A 17601-nucleotide genomic window follows, 5' to 3' on the forward strand; every position below is an offset into this window, starting at 1 on the left:
AAGCATTTGTAGGAGATGCTTTAAGTATAGGGCAAGACCTATTAAGTATATTAGAGAAAGACCTAGAATATATGGTAGAAGTGGTGTTCACTTTATAGCTTTGCTATTCTAAAATAAACATAAACATAAGAGTTTACCGACATACTTTGTCAATAATAGTTGGGAGAAGGAAAATTCTGTATATCATAAAAGGTCATTCAGCCCATGCAGTAAGGCATATCTCCCTTTATCCATCCCCGAAGCTCTGCATTTCCTAGTTTAATCCAGGCACAGCCAAAAACTGCCCTAGAAAGCACCCATGACATGCCCTAGGACAGTGTTTCCCAACCTTGGGCCTCCAGCTGTTTTTGAACTACAATTCCCATCATCCCTGACCACTGGTCTTGCTAGCTAGGGATGATGGGAGTTGTAGTCCAAAAACAGCTGGAGGCCCAAGGTTGGGAAACACTGCCCTAGGAAGCACTAGTGACCACCTGCCTCTTAAGGAGAGGCTCTGAGAACTATGGTGCCCAGTCTCTTATTCCCTTCAAACCCCTTATCTAAACACACATTTCCTTATGTATCTTTATGTATCCTGTGACACAAATCCTTAGTCTCCATACCATACTGAAAGTAACACATATTTTTTCTTGTAACGTATACCCTTTCTTCCCTTTCCCTCCTCTTTCTCTCTGTCTCATGTTGAATTTTAGATGGCTTGATTCTTGGAGCCATGGGCTATGTTACTGGTTTTGTTGCTGTTATTATTGTGGACTCAGTGAGATAGATAACAGTTTACGGCAACAGCAGATTTAAAAAGTTTCAAAGAAAAATCTGGTGTTATGACACATCAACAAATTCATATTTATAGTCTTTGATTGCACATTGCAGTTACATTTTCTTCTAAATGTAATGCATTCCACTTTTTCTTTTGGCAGGGACAACAGTTCCCTGCTTTACTGACAGATTCTAATCTCTCTGGACAGAGCACTTCAAGCTCCCAGCAAGTTATACTAGTGAGTCATACCCCACATTCAATACCTTCAAGCCAGGATGAATTAGCATATCAGGTAAACTTTTTTATGTATGTTGTTCCTTGAATAAAGATACAAAATAGGCTTGTTGTATATATTGTAGAATTTATGTAGGTGAAAAATTACGTTCTCATTTATCTTATCCTAATCAATTTAGTGTATTATAGAAGTTAATGGAGGTTTAAATTTGGAGGTTTGACCTTTGCCTTTTCAAAGCTTCATATTAACCAAATCTTTCCTTTTGAACACTGTGAATATTAAATGTGAAATTAAGTGCACATTCTTATGCCTTGGAAGTCTCCATTTTAAAGTTAGTCTAATTCTTATAGGTCTCTTTTTCTTACATCCCTTTTTGTTTGCATTATATGCCAGTGGTGGGCACTCTACTGTCATAGGCCTCGTGTGGCCATTGGCATAAATTTATTTTGAGGGACGCTGCAGCCAATGGTGTGGGACATCCCTCACCAGCTGACGACAGGCAGGAGCAAAGACTTGTGGGATAAAGGTCAATTCCCTCAGTTTTTTTCCTCCTGCCTGATGCAGCAGTGCGCCATGTAGGTAGCATAAAGAAAGAAAGGGGGCGAACGAGTGGTGCTACCCACCATTGGCTCTGTTCTTGATCACTTCTGGTATGCTGCCAAAAACAGATTAGTCCTAAAGGAGTAATTGACAGGAAAAGGCTGCCCACCCCTGTGCTCTGTACCATCATTCCTTTGAATTCTTCTAATTCTGATGGGGATTCACTGAAATTCGCTTCCTTTATTTCCTTGCCCCTTCTTTTTCTTCTTTCAGAGTCAACCTGAAAATTTATTATGGTGATGGTTATTTGAAAATAGTAATTGGCTTGTGGATCTGAATGGGAGTGGGGCCCTAGCAGTAGCAGAGCATGCCCAGGGATCCATTTCTTCAGAATTTCACCACAACCAGGCACTCATGTGCTTTCCCTGAAGGGGTTAGCAGAATTGCTCCATAACTTTATTTTACTAATAAGTTGGAATAAAAGTTGCACGAGATTAATACCTATTCAATTGTAATGTGTTTTTCAGAGCATCATTGCATCTGAAGAGTGATGTTTATCTCTTGAGTTTTAGGTGGTTTTATTTCTCGTAATGTGTGTATATTTTATGTAACTGTTGCAGGTGAATGAGATTTCTCCAAGTTTATCTAAAGGCATTCAAGCTGAAAAAGAGCCTCGTGTGCACCAGTGTTTTGAATGTAGTCAGACTTTTTCTTCAGCTGCCATGCTTATGCAGCACAGTAAAGAAGTTCATGGAAAGGAAAGAATCCATGTTTGTCATATTTGCAATAAAGCCTTCAAACGAGCAACACACCTTAAGGTACGAAATAAAATTCACAACTTATTATATTGAAAACCTCAAAGAGGTCTGACTAGGCAAAGAGGTATCCCTTTGAAAATGGCGTTCTTATTTATTTTTATTGTGACCATCTACCGCTCCTGCCAACCTAGCAGTTCGAAAGCACGTCAAAGTGCAAGTAGATAAATAGGTACCGCTCTGGCAGGAAGGTAAACGGCGTTTCCGTGTGCTGCACCAGAAGCGGCTTAGTCATGCTGGTCACATGACCCGGAAGCTGTCTGCGGACAAACGGCGGCTCCCTCGGTCAGTAAAGCGAGATGAGTGCCGCAACCCCAGAGTCGTCTGCCCGTCAGGTCCCTTTACTTTTACCGCTTCACTGTGGGTATATTTTGGTGAAAACAGTTCTGTTCCTATTAGGAAACTTTGATAAGAGTTAAAAGATTCTTTATAAACTTTCTTCCATTTAATAACAAGTAGGGATGCTTTCAAAATTATGTCTGGATGTTGGGGTTCCAATAGTATTTGCTCTGATGCATTAGAATTCTTCCATTTTTTGATATCTGGGCTGTTTTTCAACCTCCTGCCTTCTGGCTGGTTAATGGGATCAGAGTGTGCTTTCCTGCATGTCTGTAGTCCCAGGGCAAATGGCAGTTGGAGCAGAGTGTTCTTTAGCCAGCTAGCTTCTTAGAGCTACTTCTTCTCTGGCAAATGGATGGGGCCAGTTTGCTGCTCCAGCTGGTATGATATTCTTCCTGTGTGGCAGAGAGTGCAAACTCCCAAATGCCCTTATCTTTAAAAAGCAGCTGGTTACCTCTGTCTTGATGGTTAAGAGGCTCACCTGGACCATCCTTTTTATGAAAACTTCTGTTTAACTGTTTTAGTGCAGTTGATTCTGCTTGCTTCTTTTTCTATTTAGCATTGCATATGTTTTTAATACGAATCACATTGTCTGTCACTATTGGATCAGGAAGCAAAATTACAATCTAATCTTATAGCATGCAAAATCTGTATTCTGGTTCTTTGCAGGTACAGAAGGAAAAATAAGTTTTGATTCTGATTTCTAGGCTTCATTCAGACATAATGGAAAGCTGTTACACCTGAACTGAGCCATATTGGCTTATGTGGGTGTGGGCTTCTTTACTGGGAAAGAAATCTGGAATTTGGAGAAATGCTGCTTTGGTTTTTAACATTCTGCTGAAACTGCGAAGTTGCAAATGGTTCTGCTTTGCTTTTTCTTCTAATTTTAAAATTATTTTTAATTCAATAAGGTCTTGTACTTGTTAAGGAATTTGTTATTTGCATTCTTTATAAAATAGATTGAATTTGGCCATTGCTGGCTTCAGATTTTGTAGGTCTTGACCAGACATAGGCAAACGTGGCCTTCCAGATGTTTTGAGACTACAGTTCCCATCATCCCTGACCACTGGTTCTGTTAGCCAGGGATGGTGGGAGTTGTAGTCCCAAAACATCTGGAGGGCCGAGTTTGCCTATGCCTGGTGTTGACAAAAGGATGTGTGAGCAACTTAGCACTCATTATTATTTTTCTTACCTAAACATGTTCTATGTATTTCTTCTTTGTTTTGAATTAGGAGCATTTGCAGACTCACCAGGCAGGACCATCATTAAGTTCTCAAAAGCCAAGAGTATTTAAATGCGATACCTGTGAAAAAGCCTTTGCTAAGCCGAGCCAGCTGGAAAGGCATAGCCGCATTCATACAGGTAAGAAATTATCAGTACAGGTGGCTAGCCACAAGCTGTTCAATTTAACAAACGGTTAAGTAAATTGTAAACAACTTAATCCAAAAGCTGTGATCCTACCCATCCTCACCATTGCATTAGCAGCAGAATCTGGGGCAATAGGAAGTGAGAGGCAGCAATCAGAGTGCCTGGGCTGTTTATTTGTTTAATTTATTTATTAAATTTCTATACCACCCTTCATCCAAGGATCACAGAATGGTTTACAACAGTGGTGGCCAAACTTGGCCCTCCAGCTGTTTTTGGACTACAACTCCCATCATCCCTAGCTAACAGGACCAGTGGTCAGGGGTGATGGGAATTGTATTCCCAAAACAGCTGGAGGGCCAATTTTGGCCACCACTGGTTTACAATATAAAATCGCAAATATGTGTAACATAGTAGCAAGCAAGCAAGCGCGCGTGCGCACACACACACACACACACACACACACAAACAGTTTAAAAGGCCATTGATTGTTTAACTAGCCCAAAGTTTGGGTTGTTTTTCTCTAGTGTGTAAAGATATGTAACAAAGGCGCCAGGTTGGCCTCCCTGGGTGATCCATACTGTGGAAGTTGGAGAACTTTTAGGAGTAATGCAGCAACTGAAACTTTTACCTGTTTAACCCTATTCTTTATGCTATCTTTACACGCCATGCCCAAAGAAGGAACAGCATAGTTCAAAAGGAAGAAAGGAGTTCAGCAAAGTTAACTGAGCATCTCTGTTCAAGAGTAAATTAGCAGTGTTTGAGCTATTCCGCTTCTCTGGGCCTTTTCCTAACCTGAGCGCACAGGTCTCAGAGTCAGGTGCTCTGTTATTTCAGCCCAATGCATAGGAGCTAAATAGTTCCTTGTCTTGACCAGGTTTTAGTGAGAACGGTCCCTTAAATGGTGATCATAGCCAGTTCAAGTAAAATTAGTGTATTTGTGAAGTTTAAGGAGTTTTACTCCACTTTGCATCACTTTGCAGTTAATGTTCTAAAAGTGTCTTGTTTATTAAAGGAGAACGACCGTTTCAGTGCACGTTGTGTGAGAAGGCTTTTAACCAGAAGAGTGCTTTGCAAGTTCATATGAAAAAACACACAGGAGAAAGACCGTACAAATGTGATTATTGTGCAATGGGATTTACCCAGAAAAGCAATATGAAACTTCATATGAAACGAGCCCATGGCTATTCTGGTATGTAAAATTTGCCAAGTGAAAGTTTTAAGCCCTACAGTATTTGATATAAACCAGCCCTGGCATTTATCGTACAGTATTCTCAAGTTTCAACATTACTCGTTTACTTGGACAGCATTGAGTGCTGGGAGCTTATTTTACCTTTTCCTTCTTTTTAAATCTCAGCCCCTGCTCTCATTCTCCAGGCCAGGACTGGAGAAAATGTCATTTTTGTCAGCCCATGTCCCCTGTCACTCACCTAGCCTCATAAAACTTTGGGTGTAGGACACATATTGCTGTGGCAGGCCAGACAAAAGTGGATTCTCACCCTTGCTGTAGGCATTCAAAAGTACATAATGTACTGCAAGGCTTATGTGTATGAATGTGTTGCTGTTTGTACTGAATAGTAACATTTTTCTTTGTTTCCTAAACTGTACAGAGTTATAGTCTGCAATTACTCAGTTTATTTATTTCATAAATTTATGTACTGCTTGATAGTAGGAAAACATCAAAGCGGTTGACAAAAATGATAAATCAATAAAATTTAAAATATCTGTTAGAAAGCTTGATGCAATTTCATAGGTTCTTTTTTTGCCCGACACAGTTTCTTCTAAAGGAATAATTCTTTCCTAGATGCATATAGGAGCCATATCAAAGCAAGGAAGTTCTTAGTGATAATTCTCTTGCTATTCCACTGTGCCATTCCTGAAGGCAATATAAACTGGTTTGAAGATCATGCTTAACCATAGTTCTGTGTGAAGTCAGTGAGCTTGAGCTCTTGCTTTCTCCCCTTCCCTTTTTCCTTTTTCCCCCTGGCACTGTTTGTTGGATCAGACAAGACAACAAGTTGCACGTAAGCTAAACTGGAAGTGAAAAGCTCTTAAACACATGTGAGGGTGGATGGCATGAGTCTGAGCCTCACTCTGGGTTCATTTACATTAAGCTGAACTTTTGCTTTCTGTGAAGCATGTAATGGAATATATACAGTAATTTTAGGTTGCTGTATAGATGATAGTTTCTTCCCATGATTCAGTGACTTCTTGCATCAATAAATGCACTCCATTGCCCTCATGGACTGCCTCATTAATTCAAATGGACAGAATAGATTAAGCATTCGCGTGCCTTAATGAGAATACATTTGCTCTGTCCATTGAAAGGAACAGTCAACTCGCAGATGAGCGCTTCCATCCACAGCACTGTACCAACATGATTACTTTCAAAGGATGTAAACGGTACTCTTTAATAGGTATATAGTATTTGAAGCGTGGCTGGATTTAGTTTGCTTTTCCACCAAAGAAATCTTACACATTTCTTATTGGATGTTTAGTCAAGCAGCGCTTAAATGTAACTCTTCTGTATTTTCACTAGATCTCTCAGCATTATTTCTCTTCCTTGTTACGGTAGGCACAAGACAAGAATCTGCCAGTCATCAAGGACAGGAAGGTGAAGACATTAATCGTGCTCTGAATTTGGAAGAGGTTGTTCAAGAATCTTCAAATGAATGGACCAATATTTTTTGATGACAACCAAGGTGAAAGCTCAAAATGCTTTCAGGACTAGCATTTTTATAAAGATAGTCACCTATGGATTTTTACTATTAAAACTGAACATATTAAAAATAATAAGATAATATAACTTTTTAAATTTTACAAAACTACCAAAAGAATGATTGTCTTTTGTAAGCTTGTAGGATATTGAAGAAACACCAGATACACTTTGCTATCTTGACTACAAGCAATGATCTCAGGTACATGGAGTTTGCTCATCTTTTGAATCCCATCATCATGTAAAAAAACAAACAAAAGACACACGCCCAGACCTTGGTATCAATGAACGTTGATTAGAAGGTAGACAGCATGGAAGTTCTGGCAATCATGAGGATGTCCTGACTGTTTAAAATTAATTGGAAGAAAGACTATCTCAAAGTTAGATGCATGCAGTAGAGAATTCATATTACAATACAGCATTAAATGTCTGGTATTACTTTAGTTCATTAATTGGTATTACATTATGGTGCTGGTGTTGCTGACATGTCAGAAAGTGATGGACCATATTCATTTTATTAAAGCTATTTTTTTAAATTAATTTCTTAATTGTACATGTTTAGCTTCACATTCAGCAATAATTATTCAAAGAAAATGTAACTAATAATAGAATCTCCTTGAAGTGAACAACAAATGCACATATTTTCTGTGTTAGGTCTTAATGCTCAGAAGTTTTAGCTTGATAACTATGAAAAACATAAGCCATAAGTTAAAAATAATAGGGCATACTACCATGCCTTTTCTTGAGCAAACCAAGTGAGCTGTAGCACAAGTTGTATCAGCAAATGCAGATTGGTTTCTGACAGCCCCCAATTAATATAACCTTGATTTTTGTTGACAGTTGATTAAAAATAAAAATAAAACTACCTAGGCTTTTCAGTAATGCTCTGAAAAGCCCCATTTACTTTGAAAAGGTAATATATCTAAAGAAACACTGGAATAAAGCATTTTCTGTTTTAAGACATTCCAAAGACAGAAGGATTTTGCTTAATTTTACTTTAAATTTTTGAATTTCTTTATATGTTATATATATGTGTGCATATGTATATATACAGATAATTAAGCCTCTATGTGGCTGTTGAGTATATTTTGTAAATAACAAAAATCCCAGTTACAGGAAGTGCTCATAAAGTTTTCAACTTTAAGTGACCACTTCAAAATCAGTATTGATTCATTTTATTGTAATGTAGACATGTTACACCTTTCTGAAGAATAATTGCTTTTTATTTGCCCTCAGTTCCAGAAAGAAGATATATGTACATATAATTTATACTTGTGTATTATACGACTAGTTCTTTCTATTTCCTGAATGGGAAAAATCACTGCTTTTTGATAGGACATCTCATAATTGTTTTGTTAACTATGGACATATGTATATAAGTGATATAGCTGGTGACTTGAAAATAACACTTTGTTATGTGGAAATATTTAAGTCAGACATATTTTAAATAATATTAATTTTTTCCAAACTTGGTTTTGTGTCTAATATGTTCTTTTTCAGAAGCTTTGAATGGGTGTTCCTATCAATTTGGTGGGGAGGAAATCTTAACTAGTGTGGCTGAAGGCTTCTCATAGCTCAGATGAACCAGTATCACCACACCATCCTTAGTTGCAGTACAGTGGTACCTTGGTAGTCAAACTCCATCCATTCCAGGAGTCCATTCGACTCCCGAAAACATTTGAAAACCAAGCCGCGTTGGACGTTTGGTTTCCGAAAAACATTTGCAAACCGGATCACTCACTTCCAGGTTTGTGGTGTTTGGGAGTCGATTTGTTTGGGAGCCAAGCCATTTGACTACCAAGGTACCACTGTACCAGAGATATGTCCTTAGTGTTCCCCCAACTTCTGTTAAATCATTTCTTTCACAGTAGAACCTGTGTGTTAACATCAGTAATGTTACTTCTGTCGTTCAGAATATTTTCAAATCATGTATCTATATCTTCCTACATTACATAAAAATGTGAGGTCATCACACAGCCATGATATCAGAGTGTAGCCACCACTGGACAATTTTGCAGCCTCATCACAATCCCAGGTTTGCATAAAGTTAGGCCATTGGGTAGGGGAGCAAAAGATGGCACGTTTTAAACCAGGCTTCTTCAACCTTGGCCCTCCAGATGTTTTGAGACTACAGTTCCCATCATCCCTGACCACTGGTCCTGCTAGCTAAGCATCATGGGAGTTGTAGGCCAAAAAAATCTGGAGGGCCGAGGTTGAGGAAGCCTGTTTTAAACAACAGAGGTTTGAATAAAGCAAGGATGGAAGAACAGAGAGGAGCTGTGAGGGTATGGGGGGCCAATGAAGGAGTTGGGATATGGGGGGATCCTTGAAGGACTAGTGGGGGTTGGGGCTTTGAGTGAGGTATAAAGAGAGGGGCAGAATGCTGGGCTAGAAGGGCTTTTGTTTTTATGAGTAGGGTGTAGATGAGCAGGGGCAATAGCCCCTGGTGGGTGTAACCAAGCTGTAATTGGGGCATGTACAACACTGGTAAGATTACTTCTCTTTAGAAAGGGTCACTGCTGGTGAATCAAGCTATCCCATTTCAAGGCACTTGTAGCCACTGAGATCATGTGTGCTTCCATCGACAGTGCTGTGTCTAGGAGAACTCCCAGGCTGTAAATTTGATATTTCATGGAGAGTGCAACCCCATCCACAACCACTTACACTGACAATCAGATTTGCGGAGTTTGCTATCCACAGTAGATTATCTAGATTAGGTTTCAACTTGTTTGCCTCATCTAACCCCAAAGTGGTTCCAAACACCTGTTTGGAGCTGGAATTAAAAATGTGAAAAAGAATGACATGCCGATGACACTTTAGTCCAAAAGGAACTTCTCGCAATGGTTTTTACATAAATGCTAAATAGCATGTGACACAAGATGGCATCCTGAGACACCCCAAAGGCTATGGGATGGAATAGTAATCTCCCATCATTTCTCTAGGATAAATACTTTACCAAGATGACCAAAGCCATTTTAGTTCTATGCCAAACTAGAAACTTGATTTGAAATGGATCCAAGTAAGCTATGTTACCAGAATTTACAGTTCACTACTTTCTCGAAGCTACCAGCATGAGTTTGACCAAACTGTGGGAGGCAGTGGAAGACAGGAGTGCCTGGCGTGCTCTGGTCCATGGGGTCACGAAGAGTCAGACACGACTAAACGACTAAACAACAACAACACTTTCTCAGCTCAGTAGGAGGGAGGGATCCAGACATGGGTTTTGTCCACCTCCTACCGAGGAAAGGTAGGCTCCTGTGACCTAGATTTGAAGACTGGCCAGTAGTGCAGGCTCCACCCTAGTTCCTTTCCTGCCTTGCCCAGATCAGAGAAGCTTTCTTCTCTCACCATTCCAGCAAACTTTGAATACTCTCAGCTGAAGAGTACAAGATTCCTAAGGCCCTGGGAATATCTGTGTTCTGTTCCTCCTCTCTAAATTCAGAAGGCTTAACAGGTGAAACCGTTGCAGAGGATTGTGAAGTATCCGTACTGCCATCTTGAAGCAACAATCTTGCTGAAAACCAGGAAAAACAAATATCATTCATCCCCTTCATTTGTATAAAGGCCTAAAGTTTAGAAACGGGGTGGGATGGAGACACAATTGTCCCATTTTGATGCTACGCAGCAGAGAAAGCAACCCTAGTTAATAATAAAAATAATAATTTTATTATTTATATTCTGCCCATCTGGCTGGGTTTCCCTAACCACTCTGGGCAGCTTACAGAATATATAAAAGCTGAGGCTGATGAACAGCCTCTGCTGTGTTGGGGCCTGCATCCGGTAGCCCAGCCATGAGCTCAATTTGTGCAACCCTAGAAGTGCTTCAAATGGCAATTGCATTTTGTAATCTCGGTTCAGATTCCCTTAGCAATTAAGTTTTCTTAATCAGTCACACCAAACACAATTTTGTTCACGAGCATATGAGTCTGTGCTCAAACTCATAATTCCTGGTGTTCTGCCTCAGTGCTGTACCATATTTGCTGATCTGAGTTTCTGCTAAATGAAAATGAGGCCAGAAGTGACATCTCAAAAGCAACTTGCTTCTCTACATTAATTCATCAGTTTAGGTCCCTCTTCAGTGGGCTGTTGAAAACAACTATATTTGTAGCTGGAGTCAATCAGGGCCCATGGGCTCACAGCCAAGTTATTATGCACCTGTTTTGCAGAGTTGCCAGTTAAATGTGCACAAAGTCCTTGGGATGGTACAGGCTCAATGGTGTCTGTTGGAGCTTGTGGTAGTGCAAGGGAAACTGATTTGAGGAGATTCTGAGAAATTAAGCAATAGGCATTGAGTACGGACTGCTACAAACACTTCATTCTAAAGGAGCATTTCAGTTTGAAATGTTAGGATTATAAAAACCGTTTCAAAACTGGCCTGTAGAAAGGACTTTATGAACTGAAAACAGAGTGTGCCTTTGCAAGCCATGAAAATGTTTCAATAAAAAAGCACACATACTTACAAAAGCAGTATGTAACAAGAGACAAGTTTGAAAAGGTGCACACACAACAGGGGAGAGAGTCAGATTCTCAGAGAATGGTGGAAAGAGCTGTTCTCATTTTCTGGCTTCTACTGCTTTCAGCCTGTTTCATCTACCATTTTTCTTTTAGGAAATACGCTCCTGTTAGTAAGCTTCCAGTTGTGTGCGGAACAGCTTGCTATTTGTTGAATGGTTCATTAAAATGGGGAAAGAAAGAAAGAAATACTAAAGAAATCTGCAATAATCTTGCATTTTTCAGAAGGCAAGTTTTGGATGAGCAGAACGAATGTTCACAACTACAGGGACATCAACATTGGTGCTATTTAACTTATTCATTTGGGAGCTTTCAGATTATGCCTCTTTCCAGGAAGATCTCCATGCCAAACTCCAGCCTGATTAAGAGAAATCCTCTGGGTTTTATGATGACTAGGATTGTCAATCTTTATAAGGGTAGTATGCTGAAAAACGACAGTGCTCCTTCCTCAGCTATATGATTTGAAGCACACTTGAGCCCCAAACTTCGTTACTACCAAGAGAGCAGTTGAAATTGCTTCTTCACATACTGTTGAGCTCAATAAATAGTAAAGAACGTTTTACAGCTATGAGTATGCGTGTTTTTCAGCTAACCCTCTTCTCCTTCATCTCTGAGTAACCTCTGCATGTTTCCTCTTGAGAGGATAGCATCTGCTCCTAAACTTCTAATAGTACTTCATCTGCTAAAGCTCTTCTCTGAAAATGCAGACTGCTGGGAAAACTCCTGTTAAGTCAGTAAAGAAACTTTATATTCCACCCTGAAGATTCTTTGTATGCCCCTGCCCCAGTAAACAGCTTTTAAAGCCTCTGTGGAGGTTTGTTTGTGGCGTTTTTCTGTCAGTCTTATACAATAAGTACTTTAATATTTCACCTCCGCCCCCACAAAGCTCTAAAAATGTCAAGGCAGAAATAAGAAAAATGTCCTAGTGGCCTCTTCTGCTTTTTAAAGTTATAAAACCGCATCCTGGTAATGGGAGGTCACAAAATCTTTTCTCTTTTCTGATCTGGATTTGGACAGTGATACCTTGGATATTGAGGGACGCGGGTGGCGCTGTGGGTAAAAGCCTCAGCGCCTAGGGCTTGTCGATCGAAAGGTCGGCGGTTCGAATCCCCGCGGCGGGGTGCGCTCCCGTCGTTCGGTCCCAGCGCCTGCCAACCTAGCAGTTCGAAAGCACCCCCGGGTGCAAGTAGATAAATAGGGACCGCTTACTAGCGGGAAGGTAAACGGCGTTTCCGTGTGCGGCTCTGGCTCGCCAGAGCAGCGATGTCACGCTGGCCACGTGACCCGGAAGTGTCTCCGGACTGCGCTGGCCCCCGGCCTCTTGAGTGAGATGGGCGGACAACCCTAGAGTCTGTCAAGACTGGCCCGTACGGGCAGGGGTACCTTTACCTTTACCTTACCTTGGATATAAAAGGCTTCTTGCATGAGAGGAAGTACCCTCCACTCATACAAAGGGCAGGCTCAATTTGCAATATCCTGTGCCACATCTTGCACCATTTGGGAAGGTTTCTTGCCAACTAGAAAGCTTTTTTGGTGCAGTCGAAGGACGTGGCATGTGGGGCTGAGGCACAGGGCTGGGCCTTCTTGGTGGCAGCCCCCCCATATGTGGAACCTCCCTCCTTCGAGAAATCTGGTTGTTCCCCATGTACATAACATTATGGCATAAATGAAGAATGCCTATATTTTGCCAGGCATTGGGTACATGATCGCACTGGCATTTAAGAATTGAACTTTTATAATTTGCCACCGTGTTTCAATTTAAAAAAAAAAAAATTTAAAAAATATGTTAATTCTTTTATTATTATTAATGATGATGATGATGATGTTAGCTAGCCAGCCACCCTTGTAGGAGTAAGTGTGAGATGTAACAACAAAAATAACTTATTTCATGAATGTATAATTTTTATAGTACTCATAGATTATAGTACTCATAGATAATTTTCAGTGGGGTTAAAAGGACTGGTGTATGATGCTCAGTGACACAGATTGGGACATGAGTTCAGGACAATGCCAGATCCTGGTTTTGTTTCAGGTTTTGTTTTAATACATTATTTTGCTTTATTGGTGTTTAATTCTTTGAGTTTGGGCCGCCAATGCTTTTCTTCCACCTCATAATAAAATAGTGAGGCTATTTCCTAAGCATTCTTCAGTGTACAGCATAGATTTACACTTCTTGTAGTTTTGAACACTTCAGAAACAAATTTAATGCTCAAGTGAACTCTGTAAGTTTTATTTTAGTTACTTTCCAGGCTTCTGGGACTTTAAATCATATTGGAAACCGCCCCCCCCCCCCAAAAAAGAGGGTTTTTTTGGTTAATTTTGAAGAAAAATCAATCTGTGAGAACAAGATGGGCTTTGGTCCTGGTCCCACAGGTCTGTTATATGCTTTTGCTGCAGAACACATTTCACAGTAAATCCTTATTCATCTCTGGAGTTAACTCTGCCAACTTCCAGAGCAGCAGTACCACATAGTGATGTCTGGTTGATATCTTTTACACCCATTAAAGGTCTGCTTTTGGTGGCTATACACTCTCTCCAACATGCCCAATTTCTCTCCCAAAGATCTTAGCCACTATTTATCTCATTTTGTACCATTTCAGTGAAAGAAAGGATGTTATCTTGATTTCTTTGTGCACTGTTATCATGTTTCCACACTTGAATGCCTTTTAATTGAATTCACACCATGAGAAGGACCACACTTATAGTCTGCGGGAAAGATGTGTGCTTGTTGAATTCAATGCCCTTTAAGAAAAACAGTGTCCACAAATAGTATAATGTACTACTGTGAGCAGACATGAAGAATAATATGGGAAGTATATTTGTCAAGTTCCTTAGATTACAGCACCTATACCACTTGGTCCATATACATTCCAGCTTGACAGGGTTCAAAGTTGTTGCCCAATGACAGGACATTCTGAGAGGCATTAAGCATCTCACATTGTATTAGTTTCTGCACAGGTATACTCTCTAAGTATGGTTAAGGGGGCCTAGGTTCATGCCCCAGCCCTGTGCTCGATTTCATTGAGTGAATGTGTGACAGAAAGTTTGTGGGAAGCAGGAAGTGTTGAGATGACTGAGAGTGTGCACAATTAACCTGTGAAGAGAAAAATCAGATTAAACCAATCAGAGGCCAAGTAAGCAAGTGAAAACCAATGAGTTGGTCATCTAGTTTTCACCCAGGCACACATTTTATGAGTGTTGTGTGGCATATTGGTAAGAATGCTGGAGACCAGTGTTCAAATCCCCACTCAGTCATGAAGTGTTCATTGGGTGACCTTGGGTGACTCAGCCTATTCTACCTCAGTGGATGGTTGTGATGAAAAATAGGTTGGGGAGAACCTTGTAACCACCTTGAACTCCTTGGGGAAAGGGTGGGATATAAATAAAGAAAAAAGTATCTTGGTAGCTGTGGGGCTCGTTTAACTGAATAGTGTATACAAAAACAACAACAACCTCCTTTCCACATGAAAAATGAGCATGTCAGGGAGAAGGCAAGAAAAGAGCAATTCTCCCTAACTTCTTTTTCCCCATGTGAATTGTGTTTTTTCGTGTGGAATAGCATTCAGTTATGTAAGCATCCACCTGCAGTCTGCAGTGTTATACCGGTAATTCACACTGGTTTTATCACTTAAGTGAGAACTAGGCCATTTTGCAGGCCAAGTGGACTTCAGGAGCTATAGGAGGTCCATTGTGAATAGAAGACAAGAACTGATTAGTGCTTTCCTCTTGACATTTTTTTGAATTGTAGTCCTGGACTTTTCAGAGGGAGGCAGGACTTTTTTTTCTTTTTGCCTGAGTTTGAGCACTTTGTTAAAAACCCCAGACTCTGGAAGGAAATGACGATACAAGTGGCTTATACTGACATATGCTGACAAACATTGTTTACCATGTTTCATTTGATGGCTTTGACTTAACGGAGTGTACGGAATGTACAATCCAGTCCTAAACATATTACTTGACTCTACATACTTTGCATTTAAAATATCTTTACTTTGAAAGAACTGTGTGTAGGATTGAAAATTTTCTTTTGAAGAGATGCAAAAATATAGATAAAAAATAATAAATCCACAGGAAGCAAAGACAGGAAGAAAATCATTTGGTGAAATGTGGATCTTTCATTTCCCTTCAAACACTTGGCAGCATGTTCTAAAAGATTAAGCATCACAATCAGACATAGTGTATGCTTGTGTGTAGCTTTGGAGCAGTTTGTCTAGTTTATTGGCTTGTGTGATTGACCTTAAAGTCCTAAACGCTTAAAAAAATTAAATCCTCCAAATTTCATTAAAAGTTGAGTATTTTATTTCAATATTGGTGGTTGTTTTTTTTTCAGGAGTTGTATTCATACACATTTAAGAACAATACACTTAAGTGAAACTCACTATTATGTTGTGGAATACACAACTGGATGAGGCTACACATAGAAAAATACACATAGCCAACAACATTTTGAAAGAAGATGTAATGTGTTTGCGTGTGCTTAACAATTTCGGTATTCTGTTTCGTTTGTTTCTGTGTGTTTCTACCCTCTCATCTTTCATTGCTGCATATTAAGAATGTTGCTTGAAACCTATGGTAGATTAGAGTGACCTATCGCTAACAACAAGAACAACAACAACATCCACTATATGTCAGTTGGCATTAACGTCGGTAACTCCTGATGTTCATTAGCTAAAGGCACGTGCCAACTTAGTCTTTAATATAGTGTCTACAACATATAAGCTCAAATAAAACATTGCATGAGTACAGGAAGGTCATTTAGAGACAGAATAAGTTGAATATTATAAAACAGTGCAATTCAGAAGAGCATTTTTCTTCACGTAGATGGGTAGACCCATTTCCACATGTTTATTCCTTAGTATATGTGTCAACAATTAGCACCTATTTCTAGCTCATTAGTTTTAATACCTACAATCTAACAGTGTAGTTTGCTCTGGTGCACTGCATGTTTAACTCTGCTGCACTAACAGGACAGCTAGGAACGCTAACTTTAGATGTGCAGATACTATCTGAAACTTCCTCACCAAAGGGCTTTCTGTTATTTAGAAATTAGACTCTTTTTTATTGTAGCTGCAAATGGACTTAGTTGCAGCAAGTGCCTGTGTAGAGCTGCAGGGACATTCATATGTCCAACTCTATGTTTTCCTTTGTTGGAATGACCCCTCATTTTCTGTTGTAACTAGTCTAATTCAAGTTTGAGATCCTCTTTTCTCTCTCCCAGCCACTCTTAATTTCTAATGTGTTGGGTGTGATGAGCAATTGGTCATGCACTAGAAGGTGCATCATTCCTTATGGCCATAGCTCAATCTCATTGAAACAGTAACAACTGCCTTCTCCCACATTGCAACATACCTTGAACTCCCAGTAGAAGATACCTTTCTGTGACTGCCTAATCCAGTTAGAAAAAATCAAATACAAACTGTGAGAGAAAGGGGTACTGAAAAAATGAAATCATAATAAATCAAAACCAAATAATTTAAAAAATATGGATAAACAGTCCTTACAACTTCTGCACATTTTTATTATTATTATTTTCTTTGTTTACAGCAGAGATCTCAAAAGTCTGTTAATGGCAAGGTTAAGGTAGACAATTGTGTAGTATGTTGTTACTTAAAGTTTAGTGAAAAAGAAATCTGAAAGGGACTTAATGTTGTATGTGCTTAAAAAATTAAAGCCCTAAATTCTTTGGAAACACCTTGAAGATGAATGAATAATATGGGGGGGACTGTTACTTTCCCTAAAGTAATGCTGTTGACAGCAAGTAAAAGCTACTTTGAAAATTTGGGAGTTTGTTTTGTTTTGCATTTGTTCTTGGTCAGCATTTGCCAATAAATTTTTGTGTACTTCTACTGCATGCACAACTCAGTGACATTAACAAATAGATTGTGTTTCTATCTAGGGAATTCTGCAGTTTGTTATTAAACCTTCAAGGCATCTATGTTATAAAGCAGAGAGTGTAGCCCTTTGGTAACATCGGAGAGCTTCAGCGCCTAGCAATGGGAGAGCCAGACCGGGAGCCAGGTCGGGAACCAGATCCTCCCTTTGGAAAGAAAAACAACAACAAAGAATTGGATTAAAATGAATCTACTGCTCAGATCTACAGTATAAGAGTGCTAAATGCAATTCCATCCAGACTCTGGTACAAATTAGTACAGATTGGTTCCACCAACCGCAGGGAAATCTCTCACGCATAGCTGCTGAAATGGAGGGTACATATGCTTATTTGATTTTGTTCAAGGTTTCTTTACTACTTTGATCTTTGAAAGTGTTGCAATTTCAAATATAGTTTGCCTTCGGGGAATTCTATTTTTACAATCAAATTTTA

General features: G+C 39.6%; 2 protein-coding genes across 8 annotated transcripts in view; one reads left to right on the forward strand and one right to left on the reverse strand.

Annotated features, from left to right (window-relative positions):
• The window catches only part of ZNF236 (zinc finger protein 236), a 45341-nt gene extending 37106 nt beyond the window's left edge, over positions 1 to 8235 (forward strand). For all 5 annotated transcript variants that reach the window (XM_028737489.2, XM_028737491.2, XM_077933207.1 and 2 more), the window contains exons 29-33: positions 918 to 1049; positions 2153 to 2350; positions 3919 to 4048; positions 5067 to 5243; positions 6627 to 8235. In XM_028737489.2, the coding sequence (XP_028593322.2) occupies positions 918 to 1049; positions 2153 to 2350; positions 3919 to 4048; positions 5067 to 5243; positions 6627 to 6742 (753 nt within the window). In that variant the 3' untranslated portion in view covers positions 6743 to 8235. The remainder of the gene's footprint in view (positions 1 to 917; positions 1050 to 2152; positions 2351 to 3918; positions 4049 to 5066; positions 5244 to 6626) is intronic.
• A 7320-nt stretch (positions 8236 to 15555) lies between these two features.
• The window catches only part of MBP (myelin basic protein), a 95792-nt gene continuing 93746 nt past the window's right edge, over positions 15556 to 17601 (reverse strand). For all 3 annotated transcript variants that reach the window (XM_028737497.2, XM_028737495.2, XM_028737496.2), the window contains one exon: positions 15556 to 17316. In XM_028737497.2, the coding sequence (XP_028593330.1) occupies positions 17260 to 17316 (57 nt within the window). In that variant the 3' untranslated portion in view covers positions 15556 to 17259. The remainder of the gene's footprint in view (positions 17317 to 17601) is intronic.

This window comes from Podarcis muralis, chromosome 8 (genome assembly GCF_964188315.1).
Source record: "Podarcis muralis chromosome 8, rPodMur119.hap1.1, whole genome shotgun sequence".
In the NCBI taxonomy this organism is placed as follows: domain Eukaryota; kingdom Metazoa; phylum Chordata; class Lepidosauria; order Squamata; family Lacertidae; genus Podarcis; species Podarcis muralis.